The 24,704-nt window shown below is 42.8% G+C and overlaps 1 protein-coding gene across 3 annotated transcripts in view; it reads right to left on the reverse strand.

Annotated features, from left to right (window-relative positions):
• AMPH (amphiphysin) overlaps positions 1-7,674 on the reverse strand; it is a 118,692-nt gene extending 111,018 nt beyond the window's left edge. For 2 of the 3 annotated variants that reach the window (XM_056485539.1, XM_056485540.1), the window contains exon 1: positions 7,423-7,662. In XM_056485539.1, the coding sequence (XP_056341514.1) occupies positions 7,423-7,491 (69 nt within the window). In that variant the 5' untranslated portion in view covers positions 7,492-7,662. Of the gene's footprint in view, positions 1-7,422 lie in introns of all 3 variants that reach the window. The other variant, XM_056485537.1, reaches the window with a different exon arrangement.
• Between the last annotated feature and the right edge of the window lie 17,030 nt (positions 7,675-24,704).

Raw genomic sequence — 24,704 nt, forward strand, 5'->3', positions numbered from 1 at the left:
AGAATCTCCTCCTTTACAACAGTTTAAACCCTTGTTATGACTCCAAAATTCCCATAAACTGGAGTATGTACTGTTTTAAGTTTCAGATGAAACCACGTGTATTACTGACTTAGAAGTTAAAACATCAAAAACACATTAGCTTGATTTTCAGAAGCTATACAAGGAATGTCCAGGAACAAACCTTACTGAATACAAATTTCAGAAATGTTGTGACAGCACCAGATGGGTTTATTATGAGAAGGTGTCAAACCCTGGAAGAGACCTCTTGGAGATGTGGTCAATGAACCCCTGTCTATCAGTATTGAAAAGGCATTTGGATACTGCCTTAAAGTCATGCTTTTACTTTTGGTCAGCCCTGAAGTGGTCAGCTAGTAGGACTGGATGATCACTGTAGGTCTGTTTAAACTGAACTATTTTATTCTATTCAAATAGATCTTCCCCTACCTGCTCCTTTCCCTACCACTACACGCTGGGGAAATCTCTGAAGACATCTCTTCCCAGATCTGCACTAGCAGAAGGGACTGAATATCCATAATCAGCTCCCAGCCTAGGCACTGGCTCTGTCACCTTGTAGGAAGGAGGTGCCTATCTTCTGAAGGGGGCCAGGGCTGTGAATCACCTCAAGATAAAGGGACCAACTGCACAAATTTGCAAAAAGGGAGTGTCATGTGGTTTTCTAAAACTCAGTGTTCAGCTGAGACAGGTTTTCACAAGATGGCAAAATGCCACATCACTGACACTAGCCAGGCTCAAAGATCAAGCCTTCAGTCTGGTGCAGGATGTGCTTCTCATCTAAATGGTTGCAAACGTCTCAAAAGTTGAGCAATACTTTTTGACCTTCGGGTGGATTGTTTTTCTTCTCTTTGTACTCATTTTTAGAATTGCCTGAGTTTTTTCCCATGCAAAAACATGCTAACACACAAGAGCCTGAGGGCAGCAGGACTCCCTCAGAAGGAAGGTCCATCTGGCCCAATACTCTGTCTCCAAAGTGTCCAGCCACCAGTGTCTGAAGAAGAGAACACAAGCACTGAAGTGCAGGGTGGGCTGAACCTGCCCTGCAGAGAGCTGCTTTCTGGGCTGGAGCCCTGAGACCTAGGTCAAACCTTGTCATGCAGAGCTGTGAGTTAAACATATAACTCTGCTATAACTGCTCTGTCCTATTCTATTCCCTGCACTCACCTCAAGAATGCGTTCACTTGAACTAGTGCTATCCAGCTGAAAAGGCCAGACAGCCTCAGGCACCTACAAGGCTTGGTGGCTCTCCTCTGAATGGCTTGCATCTGTTCCCAAAGGCTGAGTGCCACTGGCAGCTGGCCTTGCCTCCAGTTTTCCTCCCTTAGAACCCTCCTCCAAGTAATTCCACTCTTTCCTCAAGGACTTTCTTCTGGAAGTCTGTGGGCAGGCTCCAGGCCAGCTTTGACAGTGGGACATGGGAGGATGCTCCCTTTTATCTGGCCTCCAAGGCACAGCTGCACTGCAGGGTGGTGACACTGTGACATGAGGATGATGGGGTCCTCCATGCACAGCCTTGACTGACGCAGACCAGCCATCACCTCTCTGCCCAGCATTCCTTTGGAGGAATGCCACCCATAAGAGCTGTCTCCTCTTTCTGATGGAACTAATGCTCATATTGCAACCTATGGTTGTCCAATTCTCAGAGGACAACAACTGCAGGAACACCAACTTTCCATTTATTTGCACTGAAATTGAAAGGGATCAACTGTTATCAGCTGAATATTAGCAAGGCCATTGGGTCTGATGGATTCATCCCAGAGTACTGCGGGTAGCTGTAGCAGACATAAATTACAACATGACCACTCTCCACCATCTACAAAGGGTCTTAGGAGGCCATTCCAACTAAAAATCAGCATAGGTTATATAAGCTTCCATGAAAGGCAAGAGAGAAGACCAAGGAAACTACAAACCTGTTAGCTAACATCAATACGGGGAAACAATGATGGAGCAAATCACACTGGGCTCTATTAAAAGACATTTGAAAAACAATGCAATCATCAGACAGTCAATATGGGTTCACAAAGAGAAAGACCTGTTTAATTAAATAACCTTCTACAATAAGGCAGGTGTGCCTGGATGAAGTGCAGACAGTGGATTTAGTTTTTCTGTAGTTTAGAAAGGGCTTTGATACTGTCCCTCAAAGCCTCCTTCCAGACAAGTTTTCCAACAGTGGGATGAGCAGGTATGCAGTGCACTGGGTGAAAAACTGGTAGAAGAGCAGGGCTCAAACTGTTGCAGCAAACAGAACATCTGGCTGGTGACCAGCTACCAGTGGTGATCCTCAGGGCTCAGTTCTAGAGGCAGCTCTGTTCCATCTTTATCAGTGAGCTGGAGGCTGCATTGAATGCTCAGAGTTTGGTGATGATCCCAAACTGGGAAGTGCTGCTGACTCTCCCATGGGATAAGAGGCCTTGCCTTGCAGAGACATCTGGATTGACTGAAGTATTGAGCAGTCACCAATGACATGAAGCTGAGCAAGACCAACCAGATGCTGGATTCTGCACCTGGGATGGAGTAATCCCAGACATGAGTCTGAACTGGGACAGGAGTGGCTGGAGAGCAGCCCTGCAGAAAGGGGTTTGGGAGTGCTGGTTGGCAGGAAGCTCACTGGGATCAGCAGTGTGTGTGCCCTGGCAGCCAGGAGAGCAAACCTCATCCTGGGGTGCATCAAACACAGCATCACCAGGCAGCCAGGAGTGGTGATTATCCTGCTGAGTTCAGCACTGGGGCAGCCTCACCTCGAGTGCTGTGTGCAGTTCTGGGCCCACCATTTAAAAAGGATGTGAAGGTGCTTGAACATGTCCTGAGAAGGGCACCAAAGCAGGGGAGGGGCTGGCAGGAATGTGCTCTGGGGAGCAGCTGAGGGCACTGGGCTGGTCTGGTTTGGAGAGGAGGAGCTGAGGGGTGACCTCACTGCTGCCTACAGCTTCCTGAGGAGGGAAGTGCTGAGGTCTGCTCCCTGGTACACAGTGCCAGGACATGTGGGGAATGGCTCCAATCAGGGCACTCATCAGGGAAAGTTCAGACTTGACATGACATTTCATAACCCAGAGGGTGCCCAAAACCTGGAATAGGCTTCCTGGAGAGGTGGTTGATGCCTCCCCTGACCATGCCCAGCCTGTGCCAGTGCTGAAGAGGCATTTGGACAGTGCCCCTAAAGCCATGCTTTAACTTTGGTCAGCCCTGAAATGGTCAGGCAGTGGGACTAGATGGTCATTGTAGCTCTCTTCCAGCTGCCCTGTTCTATTCAATTAGAGTTGTGTTAGAAAGGACAAGAAGTTGATAACTAGTGTTATACATTGGGTTATCAGCTTAGATGGAATTTTCCAGAAAAACCTAGGAATACAAATTCAGCCTTTTCATTCAAGTACCCTTGTCCTTAGAATTGACTCAGCCACCCTTGGTTACCAAAACATCTTTTCTGTTTTCATTTTAAACACATAAGCATTTCATTAATTTTTATGGCTGGGATGTAGTCTAAATTGATCTGGTCCTTTTAAAACTTTAATCCAGTTTCTTCACCTGACTTTTGGCAGATTTTAACAGATGCTGCAAGCTCAGCATGTCCACATTTCCTGCATTTTGGGGCAAAAGTAATTGAAGAAATGTGATGACCAGAGGATTTTAATAGATGACACACTCATTGATTCAAAATCTGGGTGCCAGGGCACATATGCTACCATACAAAGCACATCACCTGGATGATGTGAAAAATAGAGTGGCCAATTATTATTTTCATGTAACTCTGATTAACACTTCTAATGCAAGACAGATCTGCCCAATATGAGATTTTTCCAGTTATTTAGCTTTTGTCATATAGTGACTAGACATATACACTACCTACGCTGTACAACTAAAATTTCTCCTAGACAGCAAGGAACTGAAGATAATTATGGAATTATTAGAAAAATAGTTTCCGGAAATAAATCAGAGAATCACAGAATAAACTGAGATGGAAAGGACTCACAAGGATCATCGAATCCAACTCTCAGCCCTGCACAGGACCATCCCCAAGAGTCACACCATGTGCCCAAGAGCATTGTCCAAACACTGCTTGAACTGTCGGGCTTGGTGCTGGGGCTACTTCCCTGGAGAGCTGCTCCAGTGCCCAATCACTCTCTGGGGAAAGAGCCTTTTTCTAACATGCAACCTACACCTCCCCCAACACAATTCCAGGCCATTCCCTCAGGTCCTGTCACTGGTCACCACAAGAGAGAAAGATCAGTGTCTGCCCTTCTCGCCCTTATGAATAAGTTGTAGACTGCCATAAGATCTCCCCTCAGTCTCCTCTTCTCCAGGCTGAAGAGACCAAGCGACCTCAGCCACTCCTCATACTTGAAGTTTCCCCTCAATGCCCTTCATGATCTTTAACTCTTTTAGGGTGCTCTCCAGTAGCTTAATCTTTCTCATACGGTGGCACCCAAAACTGCTCCCAGCACTCGAGCTGAGGCTGCCCCAGTGCCGAGCAGAGCAGGACAATCCCCTCCCTTGCCCAGCTGGTGATGCTGTGCCTGATGCCCTCTTGGCTGCCAGGGCACTGCTGACCCAGATTCAACTTTCTGTCAACCAGGGCCCTCAGGTCCCTTTCCTTGGGGCTGCTTTTCAGCTTCTTGTTCCCCAGTCTGCCCACACACCCAGGGATGCCCCATCCCAGGTGCAGAATCTGGCACTTTCTGAACTTCATATGGTTGATGATTGCCCAGCCCCCTGATTTCAACTTTTGAAGACCCCTGAATTCAAGTTCTCTCTTCAGGGCCTCTCTTCCTCCAAGGGAGTCAACAGCTCCTCCCAGTTTTCTATCATCTGCAAACCTGCTTAGTATCCCTTACTGTCCTGCATTCAAGAAATTTGTGAAGATGTTGAAGAGCACTGGGCTGAGGATGAAGCTGTGAGGAACCACTAGTGACAGCTCACCAGTCTGTCACCCCACTGACTGTAACCCTTTGATACCAACCTGTGAGCCAGTTGCTCACCCAGCTCATGTGTTCATCCAGCTGTGGGCTGGACATTTCATCCAGCAGGATACTGTGAGAGAAAGTATCAAAAGCTTTACTGAAATTCAAAATTAAGGTCTATGTTTTAGAGCCATTCCATGTTTTTAATACATATTGCATCAATAAATAATAGAAAGCAATGCAAAAATGCTTTAGGAAAACATTCAATAAACTGAAAGTGCACAAATCCAATATAAGCATCAAGATAAAAACAACTCAATGTATTTAAAATCTCTTTAAGCCAGCGTGATATCACACGCCTGTTACAATCCTATTCACACCATCAAGAATCAGACAAATCATATATTTTCAACTCCTAGACAAAATTTACTTGTTATTAAACAAAGTCATTCCCACTTGAGGACTTTTTTTTTTTTGAGTGAAGAGCAAAAATAACCAAGGATTTTATGCTGTATAGATAAAAATGAACTTAAAATTAAGCAGAAATGGAGACACAAAAGAGTACACACGCACAGCTCATTCAATAAGAACACATTGCCAGGAAGGAGGAGGCAAGGATACAGAGCTACACAGTATTGTGACCTACTCTGTGTCAGACCACTGGTACTATGAACTACTCTGTGTAAGGCCACTAACATCCTGTAAATGAGCAACTCTTAGACCACCAACATAAGAAATTACCATCACAGATACTCTATATGGAAGTCAACATTACCAGATGCCTGACTGCAGTACATGAAAATCAAACCAGACAAATTTCTCTCTTGTTAGCACAGTTGATCACCAAAGTGGAGGTAGAGCAGACCATCTGCCAGAGCCCAGCAGCATCTTTGATTTGCACCCATCAGATTCAAGGCACCTGTCCTGGGGCTGCATGAGCAGTCTTTGAGAGGTACAGGCTACCTCAGCATTCACATTGAGGTGCTCTCTCTGGTATCTCACATTTCTGTGAGCAGGAGCCCCACATGAAACAGACACAGCTTGAAGCAGTACATGATGCGATTACGACTTGCACCAGTGCTTTTCCAGATGGTTAATCATAACCACCCTGACAAAGACACAGGGAAACAAACGGTATTTTTAGGCTTTCACTGCAACTACGAACTCAAATCAACTCACACCATAGTGCCATCAGATCTCTTCAAACTACTAAAGATTATTTATATGTTTTATCTGAAAACCATTGCAGTCCAAACCTGCAAGAATTGAAATGCATCATGACTTTGAGGTTGAAAAGTCTAGAACTTTATAACCTGGTGAGCTAGACAGGAGTATTTGAAAGGGAAAATTAATCACTAGTCTGTGACAGCCTCAACTAGTAGATTCTTAAATAATAACAAAATTAAGTGTAAGACTTTTCTACATATTAATTCTTTCCTTTTTTTCTGCCACTGGATCTCCATAGAATTCAATGTATGGCCAAAAAGAAACTGAGGATTTATAAGCAGTAAAGTATAAGAAATATGCTCATAAAATAATCTTTCTTAATCCACCAGAGCCCTATTACCTAAGCTGCATAACAATATTTGATATATACTAGTGGGCTATAAAGGTTTTATTAACCCTCAAAAGAGATGCCTTGCAACACTTACCGACAACTATGTCTGCAAAATTCACACTGGCAACACCTTTACTGCAAACTGTACCAACAGCAGACACGGCTGCTACATATAGTCACAAATGCTTTTCTGCTGGGCCTAGTATCTGTACCTATGGTCCTGTTCTGAGACACCCAGCAGCTACACAGGAGAACATTAATACCTATCATCTTTCACTAATGAAGATGAACAAAACGGTGGCCCGTAAGGTCCTGGTCTTTGGTCAAAACTCCTGTAAATTCTCCACGACTTCGCCCGCTGTTCATTTCCAGGCTACAACAACGCTAGAACCGGCAGTGACTTTCCCAAGCCGCACACGCTGTACCAGCTGCGGAACACTCGGAGCAGCCTCACACATGCCTCATGCCATGTCGGGGAGAGGCTCCCGCCACCCGCAGCGGGTCCGTCACGCCGCGGCTGCAGCAGCCGGGGATGAGCCGGCGCGGATATTAAAGGAAAGGCAATCCTCTTAGTTGGGCCGGCGGGGCGGTGAGGCGAGGAGAGCCGAGCAGCAGCGCGGCCGGCCCGGCTGCGGAGCGGAGCCAGCCCCGCGCCGCCTCAGGCAGGGCGAGGGGCGGCGGCGGCCGGGCCTGCGGCAGGTGCCCCGGGCCTGCGGCAGGAGCCCGGCAGAGCCCGCCGGGCGGCCGGGGGCAGCGCGGAGCGGTGAAATGGGTCACTTACGTAACGAGGCCGGCGGCCCCGGCCCCCGCCCGGCGCCCCCGCGGGCCAGGACAGGGCAAGCCGCAGCGGCGGGGCCGGGGGCGAGCGGAGCCTCGTCCCCTTACGGACCCCGGCCGCCGCACCCTTCCTCCCCCCCCCCCCCTTCCCAGCGGTTCCCCCGCCCCGCAGCGCACCTTCTCCTGGGCGCGGTTGAGGCGCTTCTGGACGTTTTTGGCGAAGATGCCGGTCTTCATGTCGGCCATGGCTGGCGGCGGGGATAGGGAGGGTGGGGAGAGAAGGCGGGCGAGGCAGAGCCCGGCAGCTCCGAGCGGCAGCGGCGAGGCAGGGATGGAGGGATGGAGAGGAGGAGGAGGGAGAGGAGGAGGAGGGCTTTAAAGACACAGCAGGGAGAGGCGTGGCCAGCGCCGCCGCCTCAGGTGAGCCGCGGCCCCCCCGCCGCCATCCGCCCCCGGGCCGGACCCCGCAGGGCGGGCGGCGCGGTCCGCTGGAGATGCGGCAATTCCTCTGAAAACAAAACTCAGCAAGAGGTAGCGGGGTGATGATTTCCAGAAGCACACCTGGTGGCTGCGTCCACTGCTGGCACAAGCCCCCTTGTACAGCCTTAGGCACCTACTTATTCCCCTAGAAGTTTCACCGAGTGGGAGTCACTCCCAGGTGCGAGCTCCTCTAACACTTTCGCTGGTTCGGGGGCCGCAGCATCGTGTGCGGTCAGGGGACCATCCATCAGCTGTTCCGGCCTTACGGTGCCCGTGCTGCTGAATGTGGCACAGCTGACCTGCCTTGGTGCTGCTCTCGACATCCTCCTCCCACCCATTCCTCACTCCTGGCTCAGCGTGGCAACCAACAGCAGTAAACGGGTTCCAGACTCGTTTCGTGTTTTTGATCTTATTTCTGAAATTACAGCTTTAAGTCAAGACTGAAGGGCAGTCATAAACAAAAGCGTCTGTCCTCCTGACACTCAAGCACCCCAAAATCTTCTAGGGATCGTGAATCACTCAAAGTTGGTAAGGTCATCCTTCCTGGATACCAAGCCCCAAATTCATTCCTGGCATTTATTTCTGTTGTTTGGCCAAGCGTTGAGTTCCCTGATATGGAGAGTAGAAATCCAGCAGCAAACACAGCAAAGCAAGACAAAGCAAAACAGTGGAACTCAACTCTCTTAGTCTGAGCCTGTATCCTTCTACAGGGAGCTGTCCAATTTTCATAACACTTTCCATTGATTTTTCAGATTGGTACAAAACACAAATCTGAAGGCCTTCTACCTGCCAAAAGAAAATGTCTCATACATTTAGTAAGTCCTGCTGTGCTTCCTGAGGCCGTGTGTTTCTGATATCTGCACAGTCCCACATGTGCCCAACATATTTTCCTGTACTAGAAGTCGATTTAACATGCCAACTGCAGCAGTAGTAATGTTTAGTAAGAGTAGGTACTTACTTAATTCTCACATAAATATTATTTAAAAAGAAAAAAGTAATAGCACAAAAACCCCCAAGACCAAAACAAATGCAGAAAACCAAAGAAAACATATCACAGCAACCAAGGAAATGATTTTGTCTAAAAGATTACAGTAGTGTCTTACAATGCTATTAAACTGGTGAAAGATCAAAACAAAATCTCTGTGCACAGGGCTTCCAAATTCTTTGAAGCAATTTTTTCACATCTTCAGAATATCTCTTTCTGGCCAGTTTGGCTTCTGATTCCACCACCTTAAGAATGATTTTTTTAAAAAATCATGAGAAGAGGTGGTTTTAACTGATTACTCATGCATTTTCTTCACCAAAGGTAACAATGGTAGGAAGTATCAGCAGAACAGAGTGCATTTGGTTGCTTTTGGGTTAGGAGAGAGAGGGAGGACACTCTCTTCAGCCTTTTAGATCCCTGATGTCTGATACAGTAGCAGAACCCTCATCACGAAGCCCAAAAATGCTTTTTTGTGCCAGTGGGTGAGGAGAATGAGGATGTGCTCTTAGTCAGACAGCCAGTCTCTTCCTCCTCAGTCAGTTGTCCTGCACAGGCTTTGCCCCATTTAATGGCCTTGGACAACAGCCAGTGATTTTTCACTGTCTGGTTTATCAATGTGTGTGTTGCTCTCCAGCAACTAGATTTTGGAAAGTAATTATCAGCAAATGATCAGGCTGTTCTCTCCATACTCTCTGTCTGTTGCATATAACATTTATTGTAATTAATGCTTCAGAGAAGATTTCTCCATTAAGATGTGTTTCAAAGCAAAATTTTCTCTGTGCATTGCTCATGCTTTAGTCTGGAATAGATTGTATTTAAAAATGAATAGTCCCTTACAATTTACCCCATTTTCTCCCTATTTTCTTGTTATTGTTTATTTGGTGTTATTTTTAAACGAGTTTTCACTTCAGTCTCCCTACTGAATAGCAGGTATTCACAGAAAAATGCTCCTAAGGGAGTGGTGATTTTTCAACAAAAAATCTCTAAAGGGAAGTGAGAAAGTAAATATTAGTACAACTGCTATGTCACCACTTTTTGCAGCTGATACCTCTTCACCCAAAATGCTAGTCAGAAAAAGAAGAAATCTGGATAATTTCTGGCTCATCAACAACATAGTTTCTCGTCACACATTTCTGCTATTCTGATCACTCTTCATTTCTGTAAAGCAGAAAAATTTAAAGATACTGATCCATAGGAGTCAATTTTGCAATATTGATGATAGAAAAAAAATGCAGGTATCTTGCAGCCATGTCCATTGCAATAATAGTTAAAATACAGATATCAACTCTGTGGAGTAACAAGTGACTTGCACCTCTACAAATCCAGCATATGGACACTCACAATGCACACTACAGACATTGTAGATAAAAGACATCCCCACTCTAAATACACCACTTTAATATTCAGTGCAGTGGAAAACTGGAGTGGGAAATGAAACTGAAGGGCGGCCTGGGAGTTGAAATCACACTGTAGTATGGATTTGGGAAGAATGTATGGAGAAAAATACAAGGTGAGATGGGACTAATAGAATACCAAACATGGGAAAACAATATGAGAAAATGAAAGGTTACAGGTGTACAGGACTTAAATTTTAAATCTTCTTTTATAGGTGACAACTTGGTACTACACTTGTGGTGTAGGTCAGCACATAATGGGCAGGAAAAGATATCTAAATTATCTGGGCAGTTTCTATAGGTCTTGCTGATGTGAGTCAGAGAGGAGAGAACTGTCTATCTCACATAAAAAGGGAAGTAAGAAACACAGTGGAAAACATGCATCAAAAGAAAAATGTTTTCATAAAATAAATGTAGTTCTAAATCCTGTGAAAATCTAGGGCAATTTTAATAAACATCTTAAATTAAGACCCATACATATTCTATAGTTTAATATTTAGATCCTTATTTCTAATTAAAATTCTTCTTATTAAAGACAAATACAGATTTATTTTTTTTTAACATTTTCCTTCATTGCCATACCTTCAGATCAAAACCTCTCATCCATTAAAGTGCTAACATATGTTGAACTGGTACTTACATTGTGGCACAGAACACCAGTTCCATCACAGGGAGGCATTTTATCTGAAAGGTGCCCTTTGATTTCAGCTTCATTATTTGAATGTATCTGGCTTCACAGAGCTACATACAGGTAGGTGGTATTCAGCAATGGCCTCACTTTGTTACTCTGGAAAGTCTGTCCTGCTGACTTCAATCAGCAAATTTCTGGGTTGACAGCCCAGGCTCTGAAACTACGTAAAATGAGCTTTAAATGGGAAGTGTGACTAATGAAGAGCTGCAGAGCTCCCTCACAGAGCAAGCACCAGTGATGTTTCCATAGGAAATTCACTCCTATTCACTCCTGGATAGCACCCCCAGGACATGGATGCCCATGCTGGACTTCTGGGGGAGGGCATTATGTTCCTTCCATCCTCCATGTGCTCTTCCCTGAAAAAACAGGAATGAGAGAAATTCACTTCAAAGAGGAAAAAAAAAAAAAAAAAAAAAAAAAAAAAAAAAAGCAAGCACCTTCTGGAGAGAGAATTCCTGGAATTACTGCTGCCTTTGGATGAATCTTTTCAGGTTTGAGGCAGTGCAAATAGATAAGAAGACACAACGAGACCCAAAATCCTGTAGGATTGGCAGGTGGGGGTAGGAGGAGTGAATAACTAAATATCACCTAGTTAATATCAAGCTTTCATGTTTTTTACACAGTTTTTATGACATGACAATAAAATATAAACTTAAGGAAAAGACTAGGTTGATAAGAAGGACAAGATTTCTTGAGATCCAGGAGTGAGTTTCAGCATGGCCAGAGCTGCAGGGATGCACAGGTCCCTCCTTCCCTCAGTGAGGATAACTGGCAATTTGGACCTGTTGTAAAGGGACCTGTGCAAATAAATTTCCTTTGTGTTCATTATTTAGATGGAAACAGTGCCTTGATAGGCTGTGTATTCAGTACTGATTCCAGCATTAGGAGTGAATGCTGATCAGGATACTTGTGCTCTGGTTGGCCTCTTCCTGATGCTCTTTGTAATTAAAAGTACAGTGAGCTGCACAGAAGATGAATTTTGGAGAATTATAACATATGAGCTGTCCCACCTAAATAGGAAAGACACACACCACACAATAAGTACCAATCACTTTTAGCCAAAATTCAGGCTCCTTTAGTCTATCTGAGGTCAGCATCAAAAGATCATTGAAAATTGCTTTTGAAAAATCTGGACTTAAATGTGCTTGGCACATTTCATCTTCTCGGTCAGAAGGACACAGGCCAGGACCAGAAATATCTTCCTTTTTAACTGTCAGGTAAAAAGGACAAAAAAGACTTTCTGTAGAATATACTTTGGATCTTTCCTGAAAGAAAAGTCAGTCTCAGTTAAAAAGCTTTTTTGTCCACGTGCAGTTTTCCATACCCCTCCTTTTCTCTTTCCCATCAAATATATTTACAAAATTCCTAGTATTTACAGTACTATTTAAAAATGCACACCTTTTGGTTTGAATAACAATTAATATTGTAACAGTTAGTCTCTCTCTTTTTTCATTTTTCTTTAAAGCCATTCCAGCACAATCTTGCCTTCTCTTTGGGGAATGCCTCACCAGTGGTGAGTTTCTCTCTCAGATTAGGCACTTGTGAAGGGGGCTTGGCATGCGTGGCACCAATATGATTCCCTAAATTTGCTCATGAATGGGCTGCTAATGGCATTATGCATACATCACACAGCATCATCTAGCCTCTCTGCTTTTATTCCTGGTGCTAGTGCACATTTACACAGTGCCATTGCTTCCACCACTTATATGGGCTAGAAGGAGGGATGTAGCAAAAAAATGTGCAGTCGTAATCCTGAAATGTTTAAAATTTGGAGTAAAATTTAGACTAGCCATATCTATTCTATTCCAATTTAGAAATGCAAGGTAATGGACAAATTTATGTCATTATGAAGGTCATACAATTTTTTTTCTTCAAGAAGATAGGTGCATGCAAACCACTGTGAGTTGATTGTGCTGGTTTAATATCTCACATGTCATTTTCTAAATATCAGGAAGTTTTTCTTCCTAGTCACTTGAAGCTAGACTATGGACCTCTCCTGCAGCAGTTCTTCTTTCCTTGACACTGCTTTTAAGGAAGCAATAATGATTTAGAGCAACCAGGGATGCTTGCACAGATACAGAAAATGGCTTGCAAAACAGCAGTGCTCGACTCTTGCTACTAGTCCTACTTTCATCATAACATTTCATACCATATAACATAGCACAGAGTTAATCCAAACTTCAGAAAGGCATCCCTGGAGTGCCTGTTTGGAGACTGTCAAATTGTAGGTTCTGCTGCTTTAAATTGTGGTCAAAAGTCAGGTTTTAAACCTATGGACTCTCCAAAGATGATTTCAGCTTTTGATTATCAAGGATCCTTATTCAACTATCCCCACTCTTCTTTCTTACTACATCATTTGTTCTTGATTGAGCTAGATTAGTTCTGACTTGTCTTACCACAATCTATAAATTTTTCCAAGGAAACCCAAACTGAATTTGATGCCTGTCTTCTGCGTCAGGACTTTGGGTATGCCAGCATTTCCCTTATCAAGATTAGGAAGACCAGCACACTGAAAAGTTGCAACGTACATTTATCTTTACATAAAGAAAGTCTTTCATTTACAATGGCTCCAGCTATATTATTATTCATTCCAGTGGTGTCCTAGACAGATGCTGTGAGAGTAGTCCCTGGAGTCAGTTAAAATAGTCTTACCTGTGAGTGGCTTGACTTGCTTAAGAGATTCTTATTATGCTTTGGCTGGTGTGTTCTTCAGCATAAATGAAAAGTTTTGTTCCATGTCTGTCTTGTTCTGTTTTGATTTTTTAAAATTCTTTGTTTTGTTTTGTTCTTTTTCCCCAGAAAGGCTTCTGCAGCATTTAAAAGAGCTACAAACAAGCAGCAGGGATTGGAGGCAAAATAGTCTTTGTATCCAGATCACAGCAGAACTTTCTCTGGTCCTTCCCCAGTCTCCATTTCTGATCTTTTTCACCTTTTTGTAGACGTATGCATGACAATAAACACTCCACTCCTCCAGCGACTGTCTCTAGAAGGAAATTTGAACTATTTCTATCACTAGATGAAAAGACACTTTGGATGCTAACAGTTGCTATAACAGTCACTATAGGAACCAAACTCTTCCTATCTGCGAGACTGTGGGGAAAAGAAGTCTTTAGCTAATAATGTTATGCTAGTCCTATTTTAGAGGCATCTTTTTGCAGCTTCTTGCAGCTTTTATCAGAGGCAGCCTTGGTAAAAATGAAAATTAAATTTCAACACCTTCTCTCTTCTTTTTCCCCTCTTCAAAACAGTATTGAGGAATGTTCACACATTGCTACTTTTCTCTCTGTTGTATCTCAGAAACAATATGCTGAAGATGAGAGAGATAACCACACAGTAATGATATCTCCTGATTGTAGGTCTCAAAAATTTCTTGCTTTCAGAAGGAAAACCTTTAGTAAATCTTAATTACCAATGAATTAATAGCTTCAACATATCGATTAATTTTTTTTAAACTGCAAATGCATTTAGATGAATACATCTTGTATAATCAATAATGAATGCATTGCTGTGTAGAGAGAGGTCATGGATTTCATATACTACTCTGTAGTCCCTGAACACCTGTAAAAGAGGGAAACTACAATAAAATCTGTCATGCCAGGGAAAATGAGGAACAGGGTTAGAAAGCAGACTGAAGGTTCAGGCAGCTCTTCTTGGTGCTGCTCTAGAATAAGGGTTTTCTGTAGATGGGGTAAGGATTTGCAGAAAATACATCAGCAGAATCTGCTGGATTATTATTTTTACCGTGTCAAGATTTCTCTTCACCTCAGTGTAGCTTTGCTCAAACCACTTTTCTTCCAAAGCAAAAGATCTAATCATGTCCCCTTCAATGTCAAGGGGAGAATTTTTGATCAAGGTTAGAGGAATAGTAGATGAGCAATAAATAAATTTGAGAGGGTTAGTAGACTGAGTGCAGGTGTCAGTAGAATCACTATATCAGAGCAGACAGGCACCAGTCGACGCACATCTTAACAAGAAAAAAAGGGCTGCTGAGAAATGGTGCAGAGGCATGGGTTGGAGCAGTGATACATACAGCTAATTGTTGCAGAATAGCTTGTATCTACCCGTGAAAAAGTCTTTGAAGCCTTCACCTGTTCTATATGTCAAGGGAGAAACAAGTTTCTTCTGATCTTTCTCTCCGTGTCAGCCAATAAACCCCTTCTTCCTGTTAGCCAGAGTCTGCTAAAATGCTTGTATAATCCTAAAACAAGACTGAAAGTTAAGGGTATTTTTGAAAAGGAAGATGAGTCTTCTTGGGAAATCTTTCTTGTCATTACATCGCCTCGGACTTGGTGCAAAGTTGACTCTGTGTTACTCCACATTGCTGGCAGCAGAGAGAACAGAACCGAGCTGTCTGGAGCTCCATTTTGCAGGAAGAAGTCAAGGTCTGTGCCTGAACCTGCCATGAGACCCATGTTGAGGTGCTCATGGGATGAAATCCATAGCATAGCCAGGCATTTCTGTCCCTTCAGCTTAAACCCTGGGAGACAAATAGGATAAAAAACTTGGAGGAAATATTTTAAGAATGTCTTAAGAATTCATGGGAATGTTAGGGATACTAATTTGCTTCATGAGGACTGAATCTATTAACCATTCTTTGTGAGTGTCCCCCAAAATGATCTCTCCACACCTTGTAAAATAGGCTTGGAAGGCCAACATACTCAGATTTCTGGGTATGTAAAATTTAAACCGTAAAACTCAAGAAATTCCAGCCTGATTGCATATTTTTGGTCTATTTGCAGGGTTTTGCTGGGACTCTGGAGAGGGAAGTAAGGTCTAACTAATGCCAGGAGACTCTCTCATAAGTCTTCACTATAGCCCTTTAGGGAGCCATGCTGGGACATGGGTTGCTTCAAAGCTGTTCTTGAGCTCTGTCAGGGCAGCCCTATGTGTGCAGGCACCTGCTAAAAATCCAGGAATGGCTGTTGCCATGGACTGCAGAATAACTGCATACAGCACTCTCATGGGATTTGAGAGACTAGGCTCTAAGCAAGTCCCAAAGCTCACACTGCCCTTTGCAGGGTAGATGCTCCAAATGCTAGACTATTACTAGACATGTGGGTGGTAGCAATCTCACCTCCTGCTCTTTCCACTCAGAAAAAAAAAAAAAATCATGATTTAAGGCATCAGGTGCTGAGTCCTGGTCTCACAAAGACGCCCACCTACACCCATGTTCACATGAGAGAAACATTCCTATCTTCAGCATTTCTTAGCAACTGGCAGAAGTGCATCCACAGTGAGAGTTTCCCTGAGGATCCTGCTTTCAATCCTCATTCCCAGGCTGGGGCCTTGCATGACCTAAAGATTGAATATGATAAAGTCCAGCTGCACAGTCAGGGCTTGGGCTCTTGTGATATTAAGAGACATGAGAAAGCACATTGGCTAGAGATTTGCAAAAGAAAACATCAGGCAGAGACAACTTTGTTTGTTTGAGCCTAGGATAAACAGCAAATTGAGGAAATTCCACAGGAAAAACTGCCACCTGAAAATATATTAAAATAGAAGGGAAAAACAAGGACTCAGAAAAGCAAAGTGGAGGTTCAGCCCTTCACAAGGTGGAATGGATGCCTGTCCTTGGCCTGCTAAGAGTCATCCAGTGCTTTACTGGGGTGGTAGCTCAGCAACTCCCCAGTCTTAGCAATTAGACAATAGGGAACTGTTTTGCAATTAGTCTGTGTGTGGGATATTCTGTGTAAACCCTGCTATTAGTTTCCATCTGCTTAGGGTAAAAGCTGTCTGAACAAAGTAAGGGAGTCTGGGCTGCACAGTTAATGGGTCTTTTCTCCCTTTTCCACCCATCAGAGCTCAGGAAGCTTCAGAAACATTCTCAGTCCCTCTAGACCCAAGTTTGCAATGCAGTGTAGGATTTGCAGGACTGAGCTGCTGAGGTTTTATTTGCACCAGGGACTAATGAAAGGTGAGGGCAGCATATGGACATGCAGGATTTTTCAGGGAGAAATGGAACATGAAAAAGATGAACAGAAGTAGACTGAAGCAGACTGGTGTAATGTAGATTTGAAAAGATATTTTAAGTCATGCTTTATATTGTATGACTCATTGATATATTGCTCAACATGTAGAATTTACATGACACATTTCCACACACTTTGAGATATAAATCAAATCTTAATCCAAAAATGCTGCCAATTCCAGGGCTCTAAATTTAGGCTACAGATGTCAGAAGGGCAGTAGATGGAATCATTTATCATTTAGCACAAACCAACAAAACATTTCTGCTGACATAATCTTTTGCAATGTTCATTACTTTGAAAAACTCCTCTGTGTAAGGAGTTTGGAGAAGGTTAACAGCACTCAACCAGAGAGAGGGAGAAGTTGTCTATGCTATTATTGAAGTATCTCATGATGCAATTGAACATGATCTGCTTTCTATACTGATTATCATTTTTCTAACTAAGATACACATTTAGCTTTGGTACAGTATGAAAATTGTTTTAGAAAAAATTAAAAAGAAAGGAAGATAACTTTCCCAAAAGTTTTCAGAAGGAGTGAAAATTAAAGGATTGCATGAATGAGTGTTAAGAGTATCAGACCTACTACCTGATTCCCAAAACCTAATCAGTGGTCTGTTACTGTTGGTCTCTTTTGTAATCTGAAATGATCAAGAGACAGCCCTTGGTAGAGGACCAGGTGGAATTGCTTACACTTTTCATGGATTTTTAATTGCAGTCACAGGGAGCTACAAAGCTTCTTTGAAGTTCTGGGGCTTCAAGGCCTGTCCCAGTTGTTATCAAAGTCAATGAAAACTTCTTTTGTCTTAAATATGCTTTGGTTTAGGATCTCATTCTCTGAGGCAGAGGATGCATTTTTCCATGTGTTTTGGCTCTGTGCAGCACAAATCCACCTTACTGTAACGTAGGCTTTGGTACTACCCAGCCTTAATGCAGTTGCCTTTACAAATATGATGAACAGTTTTGCTTTGAAGTTTCTCTGCAGCTGGTACTTTTGTCTTTAATGTGTGTTTAAAGACACACATTTTTCTTAGTCAACCAGTGTCACTAAGTAAAAGGGAAATGTGCTCCTTTTGGAAGAGGTACAGACCTAATCCCTCTAATGGTATCAAATCCTAGAGGGAGAAAATTAAAGCACATGGCCAGGGTTTAAGATTGTTGAGAAAATCAAATTCCTTTTGTAAGCCTTTACACAAATTGTTAAGGATGGTTCTCATCTTCCCTCTCTGCAGCCCTCTGAATAGAAATTAAGCTCTATTTAGACAAATGGATGGGAGGACACTTCTAAAGCAAATGACAGCAATTGCCTATGGTGTATGTGCTGGGAACTTTGAAGCTAACATTTTTAAATGGTGAGTCAAAGTTATCTCCAAGAAAAGTCACCAATTCAAAGTAAAAGGCAGGTGGATGCTGCTTAGTGCCCAAGAGACCAGAGGATGAAAGGGAAGAAAGAGGAGAGGTTAGGATGCATATCAGGTGAGGCTATGGTATCTAGTTCAGCATAGTTCAGGCAGATGGCCACAAATGAATATTTAAAGAGATGTAGCAGGTGAACTGTAATGGAAGGAGGTGTAAAGCTGATGTCAACATGAAACCTGGCAAAGAAGACCACCAGTTCAGAAGTTTTAAATTTTTAAAATATTTTTCACTGTCCAAGGATCTCCAACATAGCTTTTATGCCATGTTTTTTACATTGGTGATCCATCACATGTGTTACACCACTGCATTTATAAATTCCAGATACTTTGTATATCCCTTGTAAGGTAGCCATAGGGGCAGTCCCAATATATTACTGTAATATCTTAATAAATCAGGTCATGACTATAAATAAATCAGATTATGACTATACTGGAACATCAGAAATGAGAGGAACATACTAGGAACAGCCCTGTTTAATCCTGAGAGATGCTGTGCATGACTTAGTACAGAAAAAGGAAAGGCAGCTGACCGAGAACTGGTACAATTTCAGAATGGACAGACAACAAAGGGCAGCAAGCTGATCACCAGTTTTATTTTTCCTATCCCTACAGAGATCCTTCTGAAGTGCATTAATTAACTTCATTAGGAAAATCTTCTTACCAGTCTTTGGTAATTCATCTGCCTATGGAGAAATTGAAAAGTTGAATGATCAGAAAGATTTTATTAGCTATCCAAAATTGTGTGAATTTGATCTGAGGTTTACTGATGGCAGTGAGACTCTTGGGGCTACCTTGTGCATAATCCAGTGATTTTTTTGAGTATTGTGCAGGTGAGAACACAAGGCATGTGCTGATAAGAACTACTGATGTGAATATATTTAGTGCACTGGTCAGCAGGTAAAAGAGGAGAGGATACTAATGACAAGATAAACTATAGAAAATAAGTTCACTTTGGAACAAACCTTTGCTCTGAAAAGAGCATGTTGTATATTCATTAATGCTAGTAGCTAAAACTGCACAAGTATCAGCTGAGGGAAGATCTCCAGATGTGAACATTTGGTTTCAACCTGAATTTTACTGAGCATTGAGAAATATAAAATAAAACTAAAATCCTGGAAACAATGACAATGCCTGCACAGTGCTTCTTCCCCACCCATTTCTGCTTTAATTGTGAAGCTAAAAGGTAACAAAATGAAAAATGGATTTATGTGCGAATAAAAACATATCATATGAAAGATGCATCACCAGAATATTTTTACACGTTTTTATTTTTATTTTTGTATCTCAAAGGTGCTCTCAAAAATATTCAAATGAAACTGATTTAGTTTGCAAATCAGGACTATTTCTGCACTCCAGCAGAATACTCACTGGCAGCTTGAGGTGTAAGTGTATTGCAGACACAAAGAGGCAATCTTATAAACAGATTAACACAACATTAAGAGGGGGTGCTGTACCTGGTTATGCATCACCCTTTTGCTTCTTAAAATACATACCTGAGAAAAGCAAGCAAATATATTTTGAGTAAGAGAGTATAATTTTTTTTCTGTTGCTTTCCATAGTTAAATTAGGCTTAAATGTTGTATTGAAAAGAAGGATGAAAGCTTGAATATAATTAAAATCACTGCAGTGAATTTAGCTGTTGCCTTATTGAGGTTCTGCTTTCATAATTCTTGCGTTACACAGTCCATCCAAATGGGGTCCAGAAGAACAACAAATTGCAGATGTAAAACTGAATATATCTATAAAAACAAAATTAACTGTGCTACCATATAAAGTATGAGTCTGTCCTTGAATTTTTTCCTAAAAAACATTACAAATCTACCAAACCAAGTTTTCACACAGTTCTGGCTGAGTATTATCACGTCCTCACAAGTGGAGAGTACAACCAGAGATTGTCACTCATCTGTGTTAGCCTTGTGGCTTAGGCCATTCTCCAGCCATGCCCATTCACAGTGCTTGCAGTTCATGCCTCAGAGCAGTCACAGCATGCAAACTGGGTTCCTTTTGTATGAAACTAAACCAGAAAATGTGCTTCCAGAGCACATCTTTTTTTGCTCCAGTTACCTGCTGGTGCACAGCCCAAAGGACAAAAGTAGACTGATTCTAAAGCAAGACAGGTAAAGCATCTGTGAGACAGACCCTGAATCCTCAGCTCTACTTGCTTTGCCCCACTCACACTATGCCAGCCTAGCTGTTCTCTGTTTTCCAGTATTAAGAAATCATTCCAAAATATGGATTTCTGCCACCTCATTCTGGCTTGGCTGCTCCAAGGTCAGAGTGCAAGACAGAGATTTTGCTGTCACCACATTAATGTTCTGTGTTACAAATTTTTACCTGCATTTTAATTTTTATTATTATTATTATTTTTAGTTGTTTTCTGATTTTAGATTTACAGTTCAGTCACATGATGAAAAGAAATTGAACACATAAACAAGGTTGCAAAGAGTTATATTCACTTCTTTGAAAAAAACACATGAAGAGGACCTAAGGCCTATGTACTGGCTGTACACTTTTCATGGATTTATTTTAATCCAAACAGCAAGCCATCATTTATGAAGTCATCTTGACCTTATGTGTGTATCAAGATGATGCCAAATTGATTATTGACTTTTTGCTTTTATATATTCTCCATATTCTTTACACATATATTTGTAGCTCTGTAGCCTATTATTGCATTCATAGCTAACTCCAGTATTTTCCCTACCCTGACAGGCAGAAAGATAAAACACATTCCAGAGGCTCCAAGCCAGGGATCCAAGGCTTCTGTCCTATCTTGGTTCTTCCTGGAAGCCAAGGTTGAAACTAGCTCTTCAAGACACATTTTCATAAACTAAATTTAGTTCCTGTCTAAAAGGGGAGGATTTAGGAAGGGGTTGAACAGTGTGGGAATTACCTCACCACTTCCGTCTCTAATTGGGGATTCTTGTCAATTATGCTAATTTGCTAAGCCTACAAAACTGTGTTCATGTTCACCCATGCAGGGGTGGGCATTTTCTGTACTCACCCCTGGAGGCCTCCAATAAAGACCAGCCTTTATATTACCTCCTATATTAAAGTGTGTTGTTTCATTTCTAGGTCTCTAAGGCATCAAAGCCATTTTGGTATCCAGGGTTCTCAGAATTAGCACCAGCTAATTTTCTTTTCATCATCCTTTTGGAACCTGACTCCCTAACATTTAGTGAGTTTTATTGAAGTGAAGCAGAACTTGAACTGCTGACTTCTCAGGACTGCAGCTATATTAGGTATGGGCTTCTGGTGAATCACCCAGTAGTCTGAGGAGCTGAAAGTGTTGCAGTGACATTCTCAATGAGAGATTTTGGCTGAATGAAATCACTGATTCTATTTGCTCCTAAGTCAATGACATTTCTCATGCCAATGGAAGATTAACAACAGTGGAGCAATGATGGCTGTCTCAGAAGGACTGCAGTGCTCCCTTTTAGTGCACCACCTCCACCCCCCCATGCCTAAACCCAAGTACCAGCCAGCCAGACACCTGCTACAGTGAGATGCAGTGGGAGAGTAGAAAATAAACAAATCCAGGGACAAATCTTGGCTTGAGAGAAATACAGATCCAGATTTTCTACCCTGAGTAGATGGAAGAAGGTATCCTGCTTCACTTCTTCATGCTTAGAATAGGAATGCTGAATTGCTTTTACTGGCTCCTTCACTGGGCAGAGTTTAGCATCCTGGCACAGCTGGTACCAAATGAAGCAGATCAGACACCTGAGGGTAGGGGACCTTGTGCATGGACAAGGCTGGCATGTGACCCTTAAGTGAGCTGCCATTGCAGTAAATGGGGCAGCATCTGGCCTCTGGGAGGGAAGGGGAGCCTGCTGCAGTGAGCTCCTGCAGAGCCTGTCAGACACACACAAACCCTGGTTTTCTGCTGATGCTCCAGCCTGACACCAGTCACTACCACAGAGTCCCTGTGGACTTCATGCCTGAACACAGGACACTCACCCCCATGTCAGAAATCTCTGAGGTTCCACTGAGGAGTTATTTCAGAGCACCTTCCTGCTTCTTCAAAGCATTTTTACTTACTTTAAATCAACATCAAAATAGACCTGCTACCTTTGAACAAATTTGAATGGAAAAACATTTCCTCTGATTCATTGATCCCAAACACTCTTTCATTACAGGGAAAAGTGAGTGTACCTGATGAACACACATCAGAGGAAAAGACTCATTAACACAAATCTGAATGGAGCCATTATAATCCCAGCTTAATTTCTCTTTTGGTTGTGAAGTTTGTCTTCAAGTTAGCTGCACATTTTTTTTGTGTGAAGTAGTAGCGAAGATAAACACTAGCAAATAAAAGGGCTATAGTTTGAAGAACTAAATACTGCAGCTGTCTTATGTCCACAGCAATTTCAGCTGCACAGCTCAACATTTTCTGGAACAAACCTCTTTGTAACATATGACAGGCAAAATAAGATGAAATACAGTCACATGCTCAATGGAAATTTTAATAGTATGATCTATTGGACCTTATATATAGACTTCAAGGAACCTATGGGGTTCAGCTTGGAAATATCTGAAAGAAGATTCTGGACTTCTAGTCAACATACTAGCCCATATTACATTATTTCAAGTGATTTTGGAGTTGAAAACCTCTGTCATCTATAGCAGTCTCATCAATATTCAATTCATGGTGAGCACATGGAATGGAATGGTTCAGCTACAATGACCATCTAGTCCCACTGCCTGACATTTCAGGGCTGACCAAAGTTAAAGCATGGCTTTAGGGGCACTGTCCAAATGCCTCTTCAGCACTGGCACAGGCTGGGCATGGTCAGGGGAGGCATCAACCACCTCTCCAGGAAGACTATTCCAGGATTTGGGCACCCTCTGGGTTATGAAATGTCATGTCAAGTCTGAACTTTCCCTGATGAGTGCCCTGATTGGAGCCATTCCCCACGTGTCCTGGCACTGTGTACCAGGGAGCAGACCTCAGCACTTCCCTCCTCAGGAAGCTGTAGGAGCAGTGAGGTCACCCCTCAGCTCCTCCTCTCCAAACCAGACCAGCCCAGTGCCCTCAGCTGCTCCCCAGAGCACATTCCTGCCAGCCCCTCCCCTGCTTTGGTGCCCTTCTCAGGACATGTTCAAGCACCTTCACATCCTTTATAAATGGTGGGCCCAGAACTGCACACAGTACTCGAGGTGAGGCTGCCCCAGTGCTGACCTCAGCAGGATAATCACCACTCCTGGCTGCCTGCTGATGCTGTGTTTGATGCACCCCAGGATGAGGTTTGCTCTCCTGGCTGCCAGGGCATACACACTGCTGATCCCAGTGAGCTTCCTGCCAACCAGCACTCCCAAACCCCTTTCTGCAGGGCTGCTCTCCAGCCACTCCTCTCCCAGTTCAGACTCATGTCTGGGATTACTCCATCCCAGGTGCAGAATCCAGCATTTGGTTGGTTTTATCCTGTTCCATGCCATTGGTGACTGCTCAATAACTGAGAATAATTGATTGATTGATTGATTGATTGATTGATCCAATCAATCCAGATGTCTCTGGAAGGCAAGGCCTCTTGTCCCATGGGAGATTCAGCAGCACTTCCCAGTTTGATATCATCACCAAACTTACTTACTATGCATCATGTCCTGCCTCCAGGTCCTTGATTTCTAAAAATCCTGTTCAAGGATTTTAGCATGAGCTTTTAGATTTTTTCAAGTGTAAAAACACTATTATCATCTGAATCAGTTACTGACAGGTTCATCAATTCCTTTTAGAAACTCAGATGAATGGGAGGAATAACTTCATTCTCCATTATCCATGTTCACTTTTCCCCAATATAAGACATAAAATAGATGTATCTATGTGTTCTTTTTTAAAAGCAGAACTTCTATTGATTCATCCAGAAATGCTGGTGGGCACAAGAGGGAGATGGCTTGAGTGCCCTGACCTTTTGAAGAGGCCAGTGCCTCCTGACTGCCCCACAATTCTGGTTCCAGCTGTGCTGCTGGGCTTCAAAGAGGCAGTAACCATTTCTGGCACAGATAGAAATGGAATACAGTATTCTGGGTTATCCAGGACAATTCTACATCCTGCAACGACACTGAATTTGATCACATAAAGAACTCTCTAAGTGCCCTTCAGTTGTAGCATTCAGGTTCTGTGCAGCTCCCAGAGCAAAAGTCAAGGACTCCTCCTCCTTTTGTGCTCCTTGATGAGGTGCTCTGAGGGATAGTGTCTTGTAGCTCGGCAAATGGGGTTTTCTTACAATGCTCCATTGTGCTTCACACAGGCATGTCTGCACTTTCTGTCCCTGACTCATTGCACTCTGTGCTACCACATTGGTCAAGTGTCTCAAAGAATATCCCTGCTATTATTATGCTTCATATTCAGGCATAATATTGAGGTAATTACTGATTTTCTATTGCCTTTTGATAATATTCATTTATTTATCTCCTTTGATTCTAATTTTCCCTGAACAGCACCTGTCTTTTGCTCACAAGGTTTTCTCTGATATGTCTACATAATTTTAATGTTCATACCCTGGTGTCTTAGTGATACCTCCTTCT

This window comes from Oenanthe melanoleuca, chromosome 2, assembly GCF_029582105.1.
Source record: "Oenanthe melanoleuca isolate GR-GAL-2019-014 chromosome 2, OMel1.0, whole genome shotgun sequence".
Lineage (NCBI taxonomy): Eukaryota > Metazoa > Chordata > Aves > Passeriformes > Muscicapidae > Oenanthe > Oenanthe melanoleuca.